General features: G+C 50.7%; 2 protein-coding genes across 3 annotated transcripts in view; both read right to left on the bottom strand.

Annotated features, from left to right (window-relative positions):
* Positions 1-1,812: 1,812 nt before the first annotated feature.
* GNAL (G protein subunit alpha L) overlaps positions 1,813-14,380 on the bottom strand; it is a 44,862-nt gene continuing 32,294 nt past the window's right edge. For both annotated transcript variants that reach the window (XM_068993704.1, XM_068993703.1), the window contains 7 exons: positions 6,121-6,175; positions 5,265-5,338; positions 4,792-4,850; positions 4,413-4,533; positions 3,569-3,699; positions 2,403-2,470; positions 1,813-1,959 (listed from right to left, as the gene is read on the bottom strand). In XM_068993704.1, the coding sequence (XP_068849805.1) occupies positions 1,813-1,959; positions 2,403-2,470; positions 3,569-3,699; positions 4,413-4,533; positions 4,792-4,850; positions 5,265-5,338; positions 6,121-6,175 (655 nt within the window). The remainder of the gene's footprint in view (positions 1,960-2,402; positions 2,471-3,568; positions 3,700-4,412; positions 4,534-4,791; positions 4,851-5,264; positions 5,339-6,120; positions 6,176-14,380) is intronic.
* CHMP1B (charged multivesicular body protein 1B) lies at positions 10,564-13,465 on the bottom strand. Its single transcript, XM_068993730.1, has one exon. The coding sequence runs from the start codon at positions 13,369-13,371 to the stop codon at positions 12,772-12,774; it is 600 nt and encodes a 199-aa protein (XP_068849831.1). The 5' UTR covers positions 13,372-13,465; the 3' UTR covers positions 10,564-12,771.

Here is a 14,380-nt window from a genome sequence, read left to right as displayed (position 1 = left end):
GTGCTAAATTAATGGAATCAGATTTTTAGATGAGTGTAATTTCCTCTCCAAGTTGTTAAATCTGAATTGAATGCCTGTCAGTAGAAAGTTGAAAAAATGGCTGTGGTAATTTTAAGCCTTATAAAATCTGTGTGTGTGTGTGTGTTTTAGAGAATCTAGCTCTTCAATCAGACTTATCTAAATAGGAAGTTTAGTTACAGGAGAATTGTTGAATTATAATCCATATAAAAATACAGTTTCATTCTTTTGGGTATATATTGGGGCTGTAGCTCTTCAGATTCTCTTCATGTTGTACTGTGAAAATGTAATGGAAACTGAAGATTGTTTCCCCTTTGTAAGTCTCAGTTCATCTGAGAGTTTAATGGAACAATCAGGGATGGCAGGAGCCCAAATTCAGTGATAATGATTCAAAATATGTGATGGTGCATTGTATGTAAAGCTGTCATCCTTTATTTCATGGAAAACTAGTGTGTAAATGTGGATGAGTTTACAAAAGATTGTAAGATGCTGCTTTAGAGAGTAAACTTTAAAACATTAAAGACCATAAAGACAAAATGGAAGTTAATGTCGGCATCCATGTTGTTAAGATATGACCTCAGACAGTTTTAACAGGTTATCCTTGACCTGAGAACACCAGCCTCGGGGCGGTGGACAGACGAGGCCGGCTTTTGAGGTCTTGTGCTGGATGGCGCTCACAAGGCTGTATTTGCAGATCTTCCAGGGTTGAGGAACAGCTGTATTCGTGTTTCAAATAAAGGTTTTGTCGTGTTTCTTCTTCAAAAGGCAAATCAGAGTCTGTCCTTTGACTGCCCCCAGGCCAGACACGGCCTGAAACCCTTGTATTTTCCTTGCTATTTATGATGGGACCTGTGCTCAAGTAAGTAGTTCTGAAACTTTGACTAAGGGAACAGTTGGCCTTGAAAAAGTCATTAAATAGCCAGATAATGGAGAAACATGTTTTTTGAATAGAAAAATGTCCCTGGTTCCCTGAAAGAGGCTTGTGGGCATGGCATTCTGTGAGAGGTGGAGGACTACTGTGTGTTACTTACAAATATTTATATAAACATATATACACATATCTATTGATCAATGAGTATTATAAAGACTACCAGCCTGATAAACCCCTAAGCTCTACATACACCATTTGTTCTCTTCCTCAAAGCAGTGCAGTGATGAGGATGACTGTTCAGCACAACAGAAACGCGTTTCTTTACAGGGACAGCCACAGTCAAGGCACGAAGATCTATAGGGATTTTCCTTGAGTAGTTAGTTATCAAAATAATATTACATCTTGAAGTCTGTACAGTGTAATAAACCAGCAATAAAACAGCAACAGGAAGAACCTATTAAAGGAGGCCCTGCCACAGCAGTGGAGTCTGGGGGACCACAGTGGATGGGACTCATGTGAACTGGAGGAACGTGGCCCCAGTGAGTGGGGGCTTTCTGCTGACACGTGGAAGGTCAAGCGGCTCCAGCAACAAGGCTGAAGCTGGCCTTCCCTGGAGATGGAACTGAACCCCACTGCAGCTCAGGGTCTCCTCTGAGTAGGGGGCTCATCCGGTCAGAAAGGCAACCCCCGTCAGGCCTGAGCTAGTGTGTCTCCCCATCTTCCAACTTCTCCACGAGTCAGGGGGCCCCCACCCCTACACAGACCAGAGTTGGGGAAGAAGTGAGGGGACAGAGGTGGCTGGGGGCCCGGTGGTCACGAGAGCCCCGCAGACAGCCCCAGGGAGGATGAACAAGACTCCTTGAGTGGTGCCTGGCGGGCCTGGGATGGGCGGGGCGGGGGCGGGGCAGCGGGGGGCGGGGGGCTCACAGGAGCTCGTACTGCTTGAGGTGCATTCGCTGGATGATGTCCCTGCAGTCGTTGAAGACGCGGCGGATGTTCTCCGTGTCCACGGCGCACGTGAAGTGAGGGTAGCAGTAGTGTTTGCCGTCGCCGGTGGCCGTGCTGATGCGCTGTGGGGACACGGCCGGCCGTCAGCTCCGGGGTGGGGGGCGGGTATAGGGGCTCTCTGTGCCAGGGTTGAGCTCCCCAGAAACCCTTTCTATGCAAATTTGAAATCAGCTCAGAATACAAAGTTTCTTTTCAAAATGAGGATATTTAAACCTGAGTGGGTCTGTTTCTCTGTGACCCCTGAGCCGAGGGGGAGCACACACACACCCCGTCCCTTTGGGAAAAGGCAACACGCAGATGGGTGGATGTCTCGGGGCCGCCCCGGGGCCTGCGCCCTGACCCGCGCTGCTGACAAGCTGTGTGACCCGAGGTCGTAATCCACCTCTCGGAGGCTCGGCGCGCTCATCACTCCTCACTCTGGGGAGAGGAAAGGAGCCGTGGGAGGCTGAGCGCAGAGCAGCGCGGGCCGAGGTAGCGGGAAGGCAGACAGCGGGGAAGTGCTTACCAGGAACAGGTCCCGGATGAAGAATTTCGCCCTCGTGACTTTGGGGTCTTCTCCCGCGTCTGGCGTCGCTGTAGGAGATGAAAGGAGCTTTGATTTAAGAGCCGTGAAACGAATACAGCTCGACGGAGGGCATGAGAGGTGGAGGGCCTTCGGCCATGCATGCTGGGAGACGACGTCCACTCACATCAGATGAAGTGTCTCACTGGCCAGGGAGTCCCGCCCTCCCGACCATCTGCACCCCCAGTCATCCTTAGGCCTCATCCTGAGACCTTCCCAGGAAACATGCTGACCAGACAGCGTGAGGGGGGCAGGAGGCTGGTTCCCGGGAGAGGTCAGAGCAGGCCCCGCCTGTGAGGTGAACAGCGACCCCACCACACAGTGGGCAGCGTGGGGCCGGGGTGCTGCCTGTGGGGAGCTGCTCTCCGGCCTAGGGAGCCCCCGCCAGGCTGGCTGAAGTTGGTGCAGAGACCTAGACAGGTTTCTTCCCTTCTAACTGAAGTCTCTGGGAAAGCCCCCTTCATTCTGCTTCATCCCCTTTGGGGGGGTTATTGTGCTCTAAGCAAACCCCTCCTTGCAGACTCTGGGGGTGGGAAGGGGGGTGGCCTAGGAAACTCAAAACCCAGAAGCAGCCCCTGAAAAGGCGCGTGAATCCTCCAAGGTTTGCCAGACGGGACCTTCTAGGCCGTAGCACTGCCGGCCTCCTGGGACGGTTGGTTGCCTGATGAAGTCACCATGCTGTGGCCAGAGTCATCGCTGGGGACAGAGGCTTCGACATGGTGTGGTAACGGCAGTGGGTAGCTCAGGACAGAGGCCTGGCTAGGGCCACTCAGACAGTGGCTCCCTCTCAGTCTGTGCGGGTCAGCAGGCAGGTCCACTTGGACCGGCCCACACAAGCCCGGGAGGCAGAGAGTCTTGTCAACCCTCACTCATACCAAGCTGCCCTCCCTCCGCTCGCCCAGTGTGGACCAAGTCAGACTGAAATTTTCACAAATGGGACCCTATGGACACTTGAATACTCTAGTAGCTTAGAGTGAGCAGGGGTCAAGAAGACTGATCTAAATTAACTGAATTTCCCAGATTCATCAGAATTGGGAATTATAGTCACAGTGCTGTTAAAAGAGCAATTCTTTCCCATAATTCTGAGACAACTTGTTTCAGAATCTTACCGTCTTCAGGAACAGTATAATTTGCGTACTCTGGGAAATAGTCTTCAATTTTTGATTTCCCCGCTAACACTTTTTCTGCCAGCATATCTTGTTTGTTCAGGAACAAGATGATGGAAATGGTGCGCAACCACCTGGAAGGAGAAGCAAGCACACAGATGCGGGTCTTTGGCAGGAGGAGGTTGAGGCGACCTGCCGCCCTCTGGATGTGGCGAGGGGCTTGGATTTCTTGACAGCCTGGCACCTCGGCCCCCACTCCATCTGCACGCTTGACACTCCCATGAGGATAAACTCTCCACCAGGATAACTCTGCTCCACCAGGCTGTACATTTACTGGCACCAAAACTAAGCTTCATGTAGGGAATAAGTGCACTTGGATTTGTGTGGTGTAATTTACTAGTAAAGGGTTAGAAAAGCAGAAGTTAAAGCTCCAACAACAGAACAGAGAGGTGGGCATCTGGGGCTATTGGTCGAGGAGCTGGCATGTGGGGGGTCTGAGTGGGGACCCATCACTTGGCTGACAAGCCGAGGGAGGGGCTCAGGGGTCATCTGGTAATCAGTGGATGCTTTGGAACGGGTGCTTTCTGAATGTTAAAACCCAAACAAAGCCAATTTTGAACAATATATATGATTTGGAGATATTCAATGTAGAGATCTGGATTTTCCTGACCAATTCCTATCCGTTCCACCCTCATTGAACGTCTCCACATTAGATGGGCTGGAAGGGACGCTGCTTATGGTTTGAGAAGATTTATCATGAGGAAAGACTCCCTTGGAAAACAAAGATGGCCGTGCTGAGCGGTATTAGCTCTAAACCCAGGGCGAGGTCGAGTTTACCACCTCTCACCTGTTGTTCCAGATGCTCTCGAAAAGGTCCAGTGACTCCCGCAGGCGGTTGGTGTTGTTGTCTTCCCGGATGACCATGTTGTAGCTGCTGCAAGCGGCCACATAGATGATAGCAGTGACGTCTGGGTGGGGAAGAGGGGCACCTGGGTGACTCTCAGCAGTGATGCTCCGTGTCTCCAGGGAGAGCTCTCTTGGTGATGGCACTGGTGACCCCAACCCCCAAAGCAGCAGGGACAGTGTGACCCAGGATGCCGGACTCCCGTGTCCAGCGGACCCTTGGTCAAGGCGCTTGATGATGAGCTAATGGGAAGCAGCTAAGACACGGCAGTGAGAGTGGAGGTGGGTTCATTCCCATTTTCTTGAGAGAGCGGAGAACTCACCATTGAAGCACTGGATCCATTTTCTTCTCTCATCCCTCTGGCCTCCGACATCAAACATGCTTGGGAAGAATGGGGTGGGGGGTTAACCAGAGGTGGTGGGTGCTCCTCCCTTGCTGCTCCCCCAGCTGAAGGCTCTCCTTGCATGGTGACGCTGTGGACTGGCCCCATGGGGCCTCCCTGGTCTGGCCCAGCTGGGCGTCCACACCCAGTGTTTCTCTCTTCCCGGCCCTTGCCCTGCGGTTAGTCAGTGGCTCTCGGCTCTTGTCCCCCCAGCGCAGCCCCCTGCCTGCGTCCTCCTCTTTTGCACCTGCCCAGGCTGCCAGGCTGGCTCACCCTCTCAGCCATGTGGAGCTCAGGTACCTTCCTCCTTGCACTGACCACCTGCACTCCAGGGTGTGCACGGGGGTGTGGCAGTGCCTGCCCGCCCAGGATCACCCACCGCCCAGGCCCAGGGGTCCTGCCCACACACTTACTGGAAGTTGACTTTGTCCACTTGGAATCTGGTCTCAAAAATCCCTGAGGTCAGAACTCTGCACCTGAGGAGGTCCTGAGGGCAGAGAGAGGAGAGCAGACCCAGTGACCCTGTCCTTAGGAGTCGTCCTGGGGCGGAGAGGGAAGCAGACCCAGGGACCCCGTCCTTAGGAGGTGGCCCCGGGGCAGCCTCAAGCCGTGAGGTTCTCTCCATCAGAAAAGAAAAGGATATTAAACACTTGACAAACATTCTCGGTCTCACTCCCCAGAGAAAGTCACAGTTATGTATTGGTCTGGTTTACAGTCTTGATGGCTCAGCTTTCTTTCCTTTAGGAATTTCTTCTAATCTCTCCTGAGCGTCCTCTACTGACAGGTGTCCCTGACAGCCGCCTGGGATCTGGGAAGCTGGGCCCGTCCTGCCGGCTCTTGCTCTGAGTCAGATTCCCGTGGGTGCTGGCTGGTTTCAGACTCTGTCTTCTCCTGTATTTCTAGTCTCTAACATAAAAGATGCTGTATTCCCAAGGGGATGAGAAGGCCGTACAGTTTCACAATCTGACACCTCTGCAGCCAGTCAGGTGTCGGTGTTTCCTTGCTGGTGACCAAATCCATTAGGATGTCAATCAGCCAATGCAGATTCCAGAATTGGGGGGACAGTGGTCCCTCTGAACTGATGAGGAGTCTGAAGACAAACTCCAGGGGCGGGCTCAAGGCCCAGGTAACAGCTCCTGGGTCAGCCTCACAGAGGGATGGATGCTGGGGTGGGTGAGGAGCCCAGACCTCTGGGTGGTGGGAGGCAGGGAGCAGAGACCCTCCAGTCTCCCCAGGTTTGGGCTGTAGTCATGGCCCGACCCCACCTACCTGGTCTGTGGGCGTGTAGTCCACCAGGCTGACGCTGTCGATTCTCTCCAGGAAGCTGGAAAGAAAGCAAAACATGCTCGGAACACCTCCAGGCTGGGAGGCAGGTGCCCATGTTTTGGGGGGGCCCCCTTGAGCCCAGGGGGACCAGGCAGCCATGGACCAGCAGGTTCATGCTTTATTCCTCAACACATGTCTCCCCAGCAGGTCAGTGTCCTCACGGTGCTGATGGGGTGCCAGACCCTTCCCTCCCTCCCCTCTTCCCTTGTGCAAGGCTGGGGTCCTTGCAAGGTTGAGCTGGCGGATGGCTGCTGTGTAAGCACATAGCAGGCCAGACCGTCCCAGTAAGACCGGAGTTCAGAGGGAGTCGTGTGTGCACAGGCTGAACCTGCCTGGGGGGTCAGTCTAGTCCCCAAGGTCCGACGCTTCACTGGTGGAGGGGTGGAGAGAGGGCAGGATACGGCATGTGTGGGTCCTCCTACCCCCTTCCACCCCCGTTGACGTCCACCCAGCCTTCTCTTCCTACACAGCACTTACCACCACCTGACAAGTTCTACACACATTTGTCTATTATCTGTCTCTCCCTCTGAATTCAGGACCCACCACTCTGTCCCGCTGGATGGGTTTCCCCAGCACCTGGCTTGGCTCCTGCGTGTCTGTGGGATGAGGCGAGCAGGTGCTGCAAGGCCCAACCTGGACCTGGGAGGACACGGGGGTCCTAGGGGATACAGGGGGACCCTGGAGGACACAGGGCTGGTAACATGAGCACGGGACCATGTTCCAGGTGGGAGGAGCAGAGTGTGTGAGGACCAGGAGGGGACTTGCCCGACATTCCTCCTGGACGGCTTGAGTCCACTGCTCTGATCTGGAGTAAAGCCACGGAGTCTTCCCCTCAGCCTATGTGCTCAGGAGCTTTTGCACAGCGATGGGTGGGTGCCTCCCCATGGCCACAGCAGCCTCTCTGGCCAGCACTGCAGGCCCTGGAGCTGCTTCCTGGAGGGAGGGCCTAGAAGGGGACGCCTAATAGCTCAGCCTGGTGTGAAAACCATAGTGGGGTTTGGGCCAGTCCTCGCTGGCTTTGTGTCTGGTGCACCAGAGGGGCCTCAAAGTCCACCCCGACCACCTCATGGGGAAGGAACGGGGCAAGAGCCTCATGTCTGTGATGGAGGGGGAGGTGTGTCTGCACAGTGGTGGTGGGGCTCTGGACCCTGGGGGCTCTGGCAGGGGTTGGGGATGAGCTGCCTCTCTCCCTACTGCGGGGCTGTGATAACTTGAGGCGGTCCTCCTCTTAGCAGGGAAATCTAACATGAACATGTGACAGATGCTGATCCTCTCTGAAGCAGGTGGAAGGAACTGAAAATCAGACCAGGCAGGAAGTCCTTCAGCTCAGAGTTTAGGGGGCACCGCTTTCACACTGGATGCAGACAGAGAGGAGGGGGTGAGTGAGTCTATTAGATGGCAGTGACTGGTACAAGTAGAAACAATGAAATGTGGTCAACAAGAAAGACATGAAGCATTCCTGAAAGATCAGAGACCACCATCCCAAGGAGGATGCTGTAGGAGTACCCTCCTGACCCAGACAAAGGAAAGCTGTCCCTCGCGTCCCCACCCTTGAGCCCGGGAGGGGTGTTAGGGTTCTTCCATGCATTCGGGCGAGGATGCTTCAGTCACGTCTGACTCTCTGCAACCCTATGGACTGTAGCCAGCCGGGCTCCTCTGTCCGTGAGATTCTTCAGGCAAGAATACTGGAGTGGGTTGCCATGCCCTTCTCCAGAAGATCTTGCAAACCCAGGGGTTGAACCTTCGACTCGTGTCTCCTGCATTGGCCGGTGGGCTCTTTGCCACTTCCACCTGATACTTAACCACCTGGGATCTGACAGGCATCAGTGAACATTTCCCAGGCATATTCTGAACTGTCACTGATGCAGGATGGTCCTCTGAGTTCACATTTGTGCCACAGAAGCTGCAAATCCCCCCAGATGGCTGAGAGCCTAAGGAGTAAAAACTATAGCAGTCAGTTTCTCCAGGCTTTTCGCCTTAACCTTTGGTTCAACTGGTGTACTACTCACACGGTGTAGAAGGACTTCTTAAAACTTTTCATTGCTGCATGCTGGCATTCTCTATTGGGGAGATCAGGGGCTCCGGTTGTGGCACACAGGCTCTAGGTACATGGCATTGGTAGTTTTGGCTCATGGGCTCAGTAGTTGCAGCACTTAGCTGCTCCTCAGTATGTGGAATCCTCCTGTACCAGGGAATGAACCTATTTCCCCTGCACTGGCAGGCAGATTTTTAACCATTCGACCACCAGGGAAGCCTATAACTAAATTTTTAAGGGTTGACTCCCTAAACACACCACTGCCTGTGATGCGGAAAAATTCACAAGATCTAAGGGTCCCACTTGTAGACGCTTCACTCCCACTAGACACAGAGCTGCAAGACAATAACAAGTTACTATTGTACAGTCACTTTAAGAAATGCAGTTAAAGAGCAATTTACTGTGCTTTCTTTTAACTGCTTCCTACTACAGCTGAGGATAGTTGTGTTTGCAGAGTGTTTTTACTCTGGCCACTGGGATCCCCTTCTGCTGGATCCTGGCACAAGACAGCCATTTACTGCTCTTTTCTCCTCTGTTGGCTGCCCCACCCCAGTATCTCAGAATCGCAGAGTTCTTCTGGCTGGGGGGTGGGGGATGGATTGTAAAACCATGAAACTATTTTGTTAAATGCCTTTGAACAACTGGATCCAAGGAAAAGTACCAAAGACATTTAAATAAAATGTATTTTAAATGATTTGTTTTGTGAAGAATGTAGGTGAGAGCTCGGACAAACAGTAAAGCCTTTTCTCGGTGTGTTATCAAAATTCACTTCAAGATGCTTATTTACTTGATGGAAAAACACTGGAGGAAAGTGTTGCCAGAAGTGACAGCAGCTGCAGCAGGGCTGAGACCCAGGCCACATAAGTGGTCCTCGACCAGAGCTGGGGCTTGGGAGTTGCAGCCAAGTCACAGGTGGGGTGGACGAGTGACCCTTGTGCCCCCACCCAGGTTGTCCCTGCCCCTCACCTGCAGGGCACACCTGCTGACTCACATCCTGCTCCTCTTCAGGGAGTGAAGTTCACATTGAACCTGCCTCCACACCCTTTGCGATCCACCCCAGTTCTTCCCTGTTCCCAGTGGTGTCAAACCTTCCACCCCAGTCAAATCCACACGGAGATTTTTCAGCTTTTCAGACCTTTATGTAATCCCCACTTTTTTTTTTCCCCCTTGGCAGCCTCAGATTGAACCCAATCTCTTCTAAGAAGCCAATTCTAGAGAACAGAATTGACAGCCTAGAAACAAACCCACAACATACAGACAACTAATTTATGACAAAGGAGCAAAGAACGTACACTGGAGAAAGGATGGTCTCTTTAAGAACTGGTGTTGGGGAAACTGGATGGCTCCACGGAAAATGATCAAACCAGATTGCTACCTCACACTCTATGTAGAAATCAAACTCAAAATGGATTAAAGACTTGACTGTAAGACCTGAAACCACAGAATTCCCAGAAGAAAGCATAGGCCATGTTCTCCAACACTGGTCTCAGTAATTTATCTTTCTGGATGTCTCCTCAGGCAAGGGAAACAAAGCAAAAGTAAACAAAAGGGATTACATCAACCTAAAAAGATTTTGCACAGCGAAGGAAACCACAGCAAAACAAAAAGACAGCCTACCAGATGGGAGGAGGTATTTGTTAATCATGTGTCTGATAAGGGGTTAATAATCACAATATATAAAGAACTCATAAAGCTCAGGAGCTAAAAACAATCAGAAAACGACGCTGTCACTGGGAGCTCTGGGCGGGTTTGGGAGCAAGAGAACCCAGGGGATGTCTGAGTTCAAATGGACCCTCAGCCAGGAGCCCATTGAGCTGGGCACCATCTGATGCCCAGGGATGGTAACCCAGACATACCTGTCCTGTTCCAGATGGAACCTACCCATCTGGCTGTAGGAAAACGAACCTGGTAAACCAGGCGGGCTGGTCTCATTCCAACCAGTTGATTAAAACAAGACAAGAGGCCTGGTCATCGGTGTGTTTGATGTCCACAGGCTTGAAGCTTGTTGCCAGCAGCACCTGAAGTCCTGAGCTCTGGTGCTGCAGGCGTCTTGCTCATGCTCAGTAGGTTGAGGGGGTCTGGCTGACCCCTAGACTATGTTCAGCGAATGGGGTGGTCAGACTGGTGCTTACTTTAGGGGGTGCTTTTCCAAATAAAATATGGCAGGGTGGGCATGCGACACCCCTAGCTGAAGGGCACACCCGCACTAAGGCTCCTTTAGGGAGAAGCAGCTTTAGTAAGAAGGGTCTCCAACAGCACACTTCTCATCTGAACTGAAATAAACTGAACAGCTCATAAAGTGAACTTAAAAGTTTATTCTAAATCCATTTGGAAACTGTGCATTTGAAGGCAGAAAAATACAAAGGAGAAATAAGAGGAGAAACTGTACTAGTGGTTGCACAGAAGAGGAACTATTTCCTTGGTTGTGTTAGAGCTGGGCTTAGCCTAGGGCAGTTTCAATAAGGAGGAATCTTCTTGCCTTTTAGAAACTATTACAGTAAAGAGGTTAACGACCTGGGCTTCCAGAAACGGGCATGCAAACAGAAATTCAGGTGCTAAAACCGAGTCCAGAAAAATACTATGCTTTCTGAACCAAATCAACCTCCGAATTATTTTTCCTTAAATAGCTTTGTAAACAGCATGTACACTCATGTGCAGTAACATGCAGTTTAAAATGATTTATTTGACAAACTTCTGTGGTTCATATCCCAGCATTTCATCAACTGCAAAAGTGAGGAAATAATTCGTGGGCCTGATATGGTTTTGAAAATATGTAAGTTTTATAAAAATGTACATTCATGTAGTTTGAAATGAACATATTTTAAGAAAGGCCAAGCATATATAAGCACTATTTAATCTCACAAAATATATTAAATTTGTTGGGAATATCTGCACTATAAAAGGGTCCTAAATGTACCAAAGGATCAACACCAAGGTATTTTTTAAGCTGTAGTAATTTTTGCAGTCTGAGGAGGGTTAGGACTCATGATGTGCTCACATACAGCTGCTTCTGTGCAACATGCAGATGGGAGGAGACACCTAAAAGGACAGGTTCTAGAGAGGATGTGAGGAGACGACTGGCAGGTGTTGCTCACAGAAGACTCTGGAACAACAGAGTCAGACGTAGTAACACTTAAATACGAGGGTCAGTTCTCATCTGCACAAACCTCTGCATTTTTTCCCCTGCTTAAAACACACACATTCACACAGGAGTACATGTTATAGTGGTGAACACTTGGTTCTCAACCTTCCAAAGGGCTTGGAAGAGTCCTCTGAATTATTTCCTGAAATACTGGAATTGTCTCATGGAGAAATCTTCCAGTGAAGGGAAAGGGGAATTAAAAATATCCTTAGGTATTTCACTCAGATTAATATGCTTGCTGAGGCAAAAGCAAGTTACTGCTCTCTTTGTTCAAGGATCAGGGAAAGTGGTGGCTACAGGCTCTACGTTTTCACTTTTACTCTGCACACCACCGTTCCAGAAAGATGGAAGGCAGCACAGCTGGGCTCTGGACTTAGAGGGTCGAGTCTGCACTTGTCCTTCCCACAATTCCAGACGCTGCATAAGAATGTCAGGGATTTGAAAGGCTAAACCAAATATCCCAGCTTGTATCAGTATTTCCAAGGTTTTAAAGAGTTGTCGCTTTAAGATAAGATAATAAATGTAAATAACTAGAACCTAAAATTTTATTTCTAGTTTTGATTAAAATCTAAACAAAACTCACTCCCACACAGTCCCAGGGCTTCTCAAACCCATCAACAGTTCTTTGGCAACATTAGAGAAATGTGACTGTCACGATAACTGGTATACTTTAAAATAAATCTAATCAAAGTCTAATGAAACAGGAAAATAATCAGAAATGTGTGAGAGAAATTCACTTGGAAATAACCGTCACACATTAAACCTTGTAAATCTTAAAACCATAAACAAATGATTTTCTCTTATGATATGTGGAAGCAGCATTTTCTTCCCGTTATAGAAAGGCAACTACCACAAGAAATTTTTAGGCCGTGAAAAATGAGAGTATTACACGAGAAGGTACTAAAGTAATTTCAGTATAAGTTATGAGAACAGATTAATAGTCAGCTGTAGACCGCATTTCACGGCAACAAACAAAGGATACACAGATCGGCGCTGCCCATGAAATAAGCTGCCGAATGAACAGTAGATAGCCCGGCAATCGACCTACGTAATCACCCCTCAACTCCAGATATTATCAACTACACAAAAGTAAAAAGAAAACTGTCACTTTTGATAATTCGGGCAGAAAACTGAATACACGGGAACTAGAATTTTGACTAAATTTTTGAGAAAGATTCACAGAAGTCAAATTAACTAGATACACTTGATCACAAGCCACACAGAACTTTCAAATCCAGTTAAGAGTTAAGAGAAGGCCTGGGAATTCTTCGTGTGTCTGGAGAGCACTGTAAACCCGAAGGGAGAAGCATCTTGAGTAAGAGCAGTTCAGCATTGTGGCCGATTCCGAGGTTCTAGTGTAGAGTATCCGTCTTCGGATGGTCGCTTGCGGCCGGCTCGCCTCTGAGCGGCCCAGCGGTCACACCTGGTCCCGCAGGCGGGCCAACCTCTGGGACAGCTCGTCCTGCTCCGCCGAGGCTACGCTCGTCCCCACGGAGCCGGTCTGGCCCTGCGGCAGCTCCATGTTGAGGTCGAGGCCGGCCTCGTCTGCCATTTCCTGCAGCAGCATGTCCACCTGGCCCTGGGGAGTGGTCAGCGTCGTCGTGCTGCTCATCGTGTCCTCCATCTGCTGCGTCTGAACGTCCAGCGTCTCGAACTGGTGCTCGAACTTGTCCATCAGGGCGGAGATCTTTTCGAGGTTCATGGTCTTCAACGTCGCGTCCATCGACTTAACCACTCCGGCCATCGACTTGGTCACCTTGCCCATCGTCACGGCCGTCTGGACCCTGGCGGCCACCGCGTCCACCCGCGCGCTCATCCTCAAGAAATTCACCGCCTGGTTCTTCTGGCGAATCGCGTTCTCGGCGTGAATCCTCGCAACTTCCATATTGCCCTTCTGAATGGCCTTTTTAATCTTGGCCTTTTCGGCCTTTTCCTCCTTGTCGCATTTTTTGGCACTCCTGCCCAGTTCTTTAGCCGCGAACTTTAAGTTGAACAGGTGTTTCTCCATGTTGGACATGTTCGGACTGCTTAAGAGGGTCGGCAGCCACAGTCGAGGAGGAGGCCGGAGGAAGCAGAAAAACAGAGACCGTTCCCCGCCGCCGCTCCTTTGTTTTGGTCTCACTTCCTGTTTCTGCCGTCCTGGGCGCAGGCGGTGACGTCACCCCTAGGCGCCAGGGAGGGGCCCGCGGCGTAGCGGGTGCGGCCAGGAGACGCACGGCGCGGCTCAAGGGACGCACGGCGCCAGGGGCGGGGTTTCCGGACATGGCCCGCTGAGACCAGGAGACTTTCGGGCTAGAGCCTCCAGTTGGAGGACTGCGGCCTCGCCGACTAGGGCACCCGCCGTCTGTATCTAGTTCTCGCCAGTTGTTAAAGCACTGAAGCATTAAGTGCGTGTATGCACACTTTCTTACGCACGGACAGGCTGGGGGCCGGAGGTGTCCAGTTAAAGGCTGAAAGAAAACCAGGAAGCTTTCCCAAGGTCAGCAGACTTTCTCCACCTGCTCCTGCAACTTCCACCTTCTCAGGGGAAAGTGGACCGTTAATAATTAAAAGTACAAAACACAGAAAGTTGTGTCACTGACCTGCACCTCATTCTTTGGGGACAATCTGGCTGCAGCCTGAGACATCCTTTTACTGCAGTGGATGAAAATACCTTCCAGTCCATGGACCACTTCATCTATGCCACGGCTGAAGATCAGCCAGTAGGTGAATTGCTAATAACGACCATCCAGAAATCATTCTGAAGTTTAGTAATAAAAGACCCATCTTTTGCCGACATGATTCTATTTGATTTTTGTAAATATCCAAGGAACTTCACTCACATTTGACAGGCAAAACTGTTATTTTACACGATGCAGGCAGATGATGGTGAAGTGCTGGGACCCACACCCACTGGCACATATCAAAACTGTCACCATGTATCATACCCTTCAGAAGTGCAGGCTTGGAGGTGGCTGCAGCCGGTGCTGTGGCTTTTTTCTTTTAGGAAGGGTCCTTTGGTATAGCAACCACAACATAAAAAGGCC

This window comes from Capricornis sumatraensis, chromosome 21 (genome assembly GCF_032405125.1).
Source record: "Capricornis sumatraensis isolate serow.1 chromosome 21, serow.2, whole genome shotgun sequence".
In the NCBI taxonomy this organism is placed as follows: domain Eukaryota; kingdom Metazoa; phylum Chordata; class Mammalia; order Artiodactyla; family Bovidae; genus Capricornis; species Capricornis sumatraensis.
This window is presented reverse-complemented; position numbering and strand designations above follow the sequence as displayed.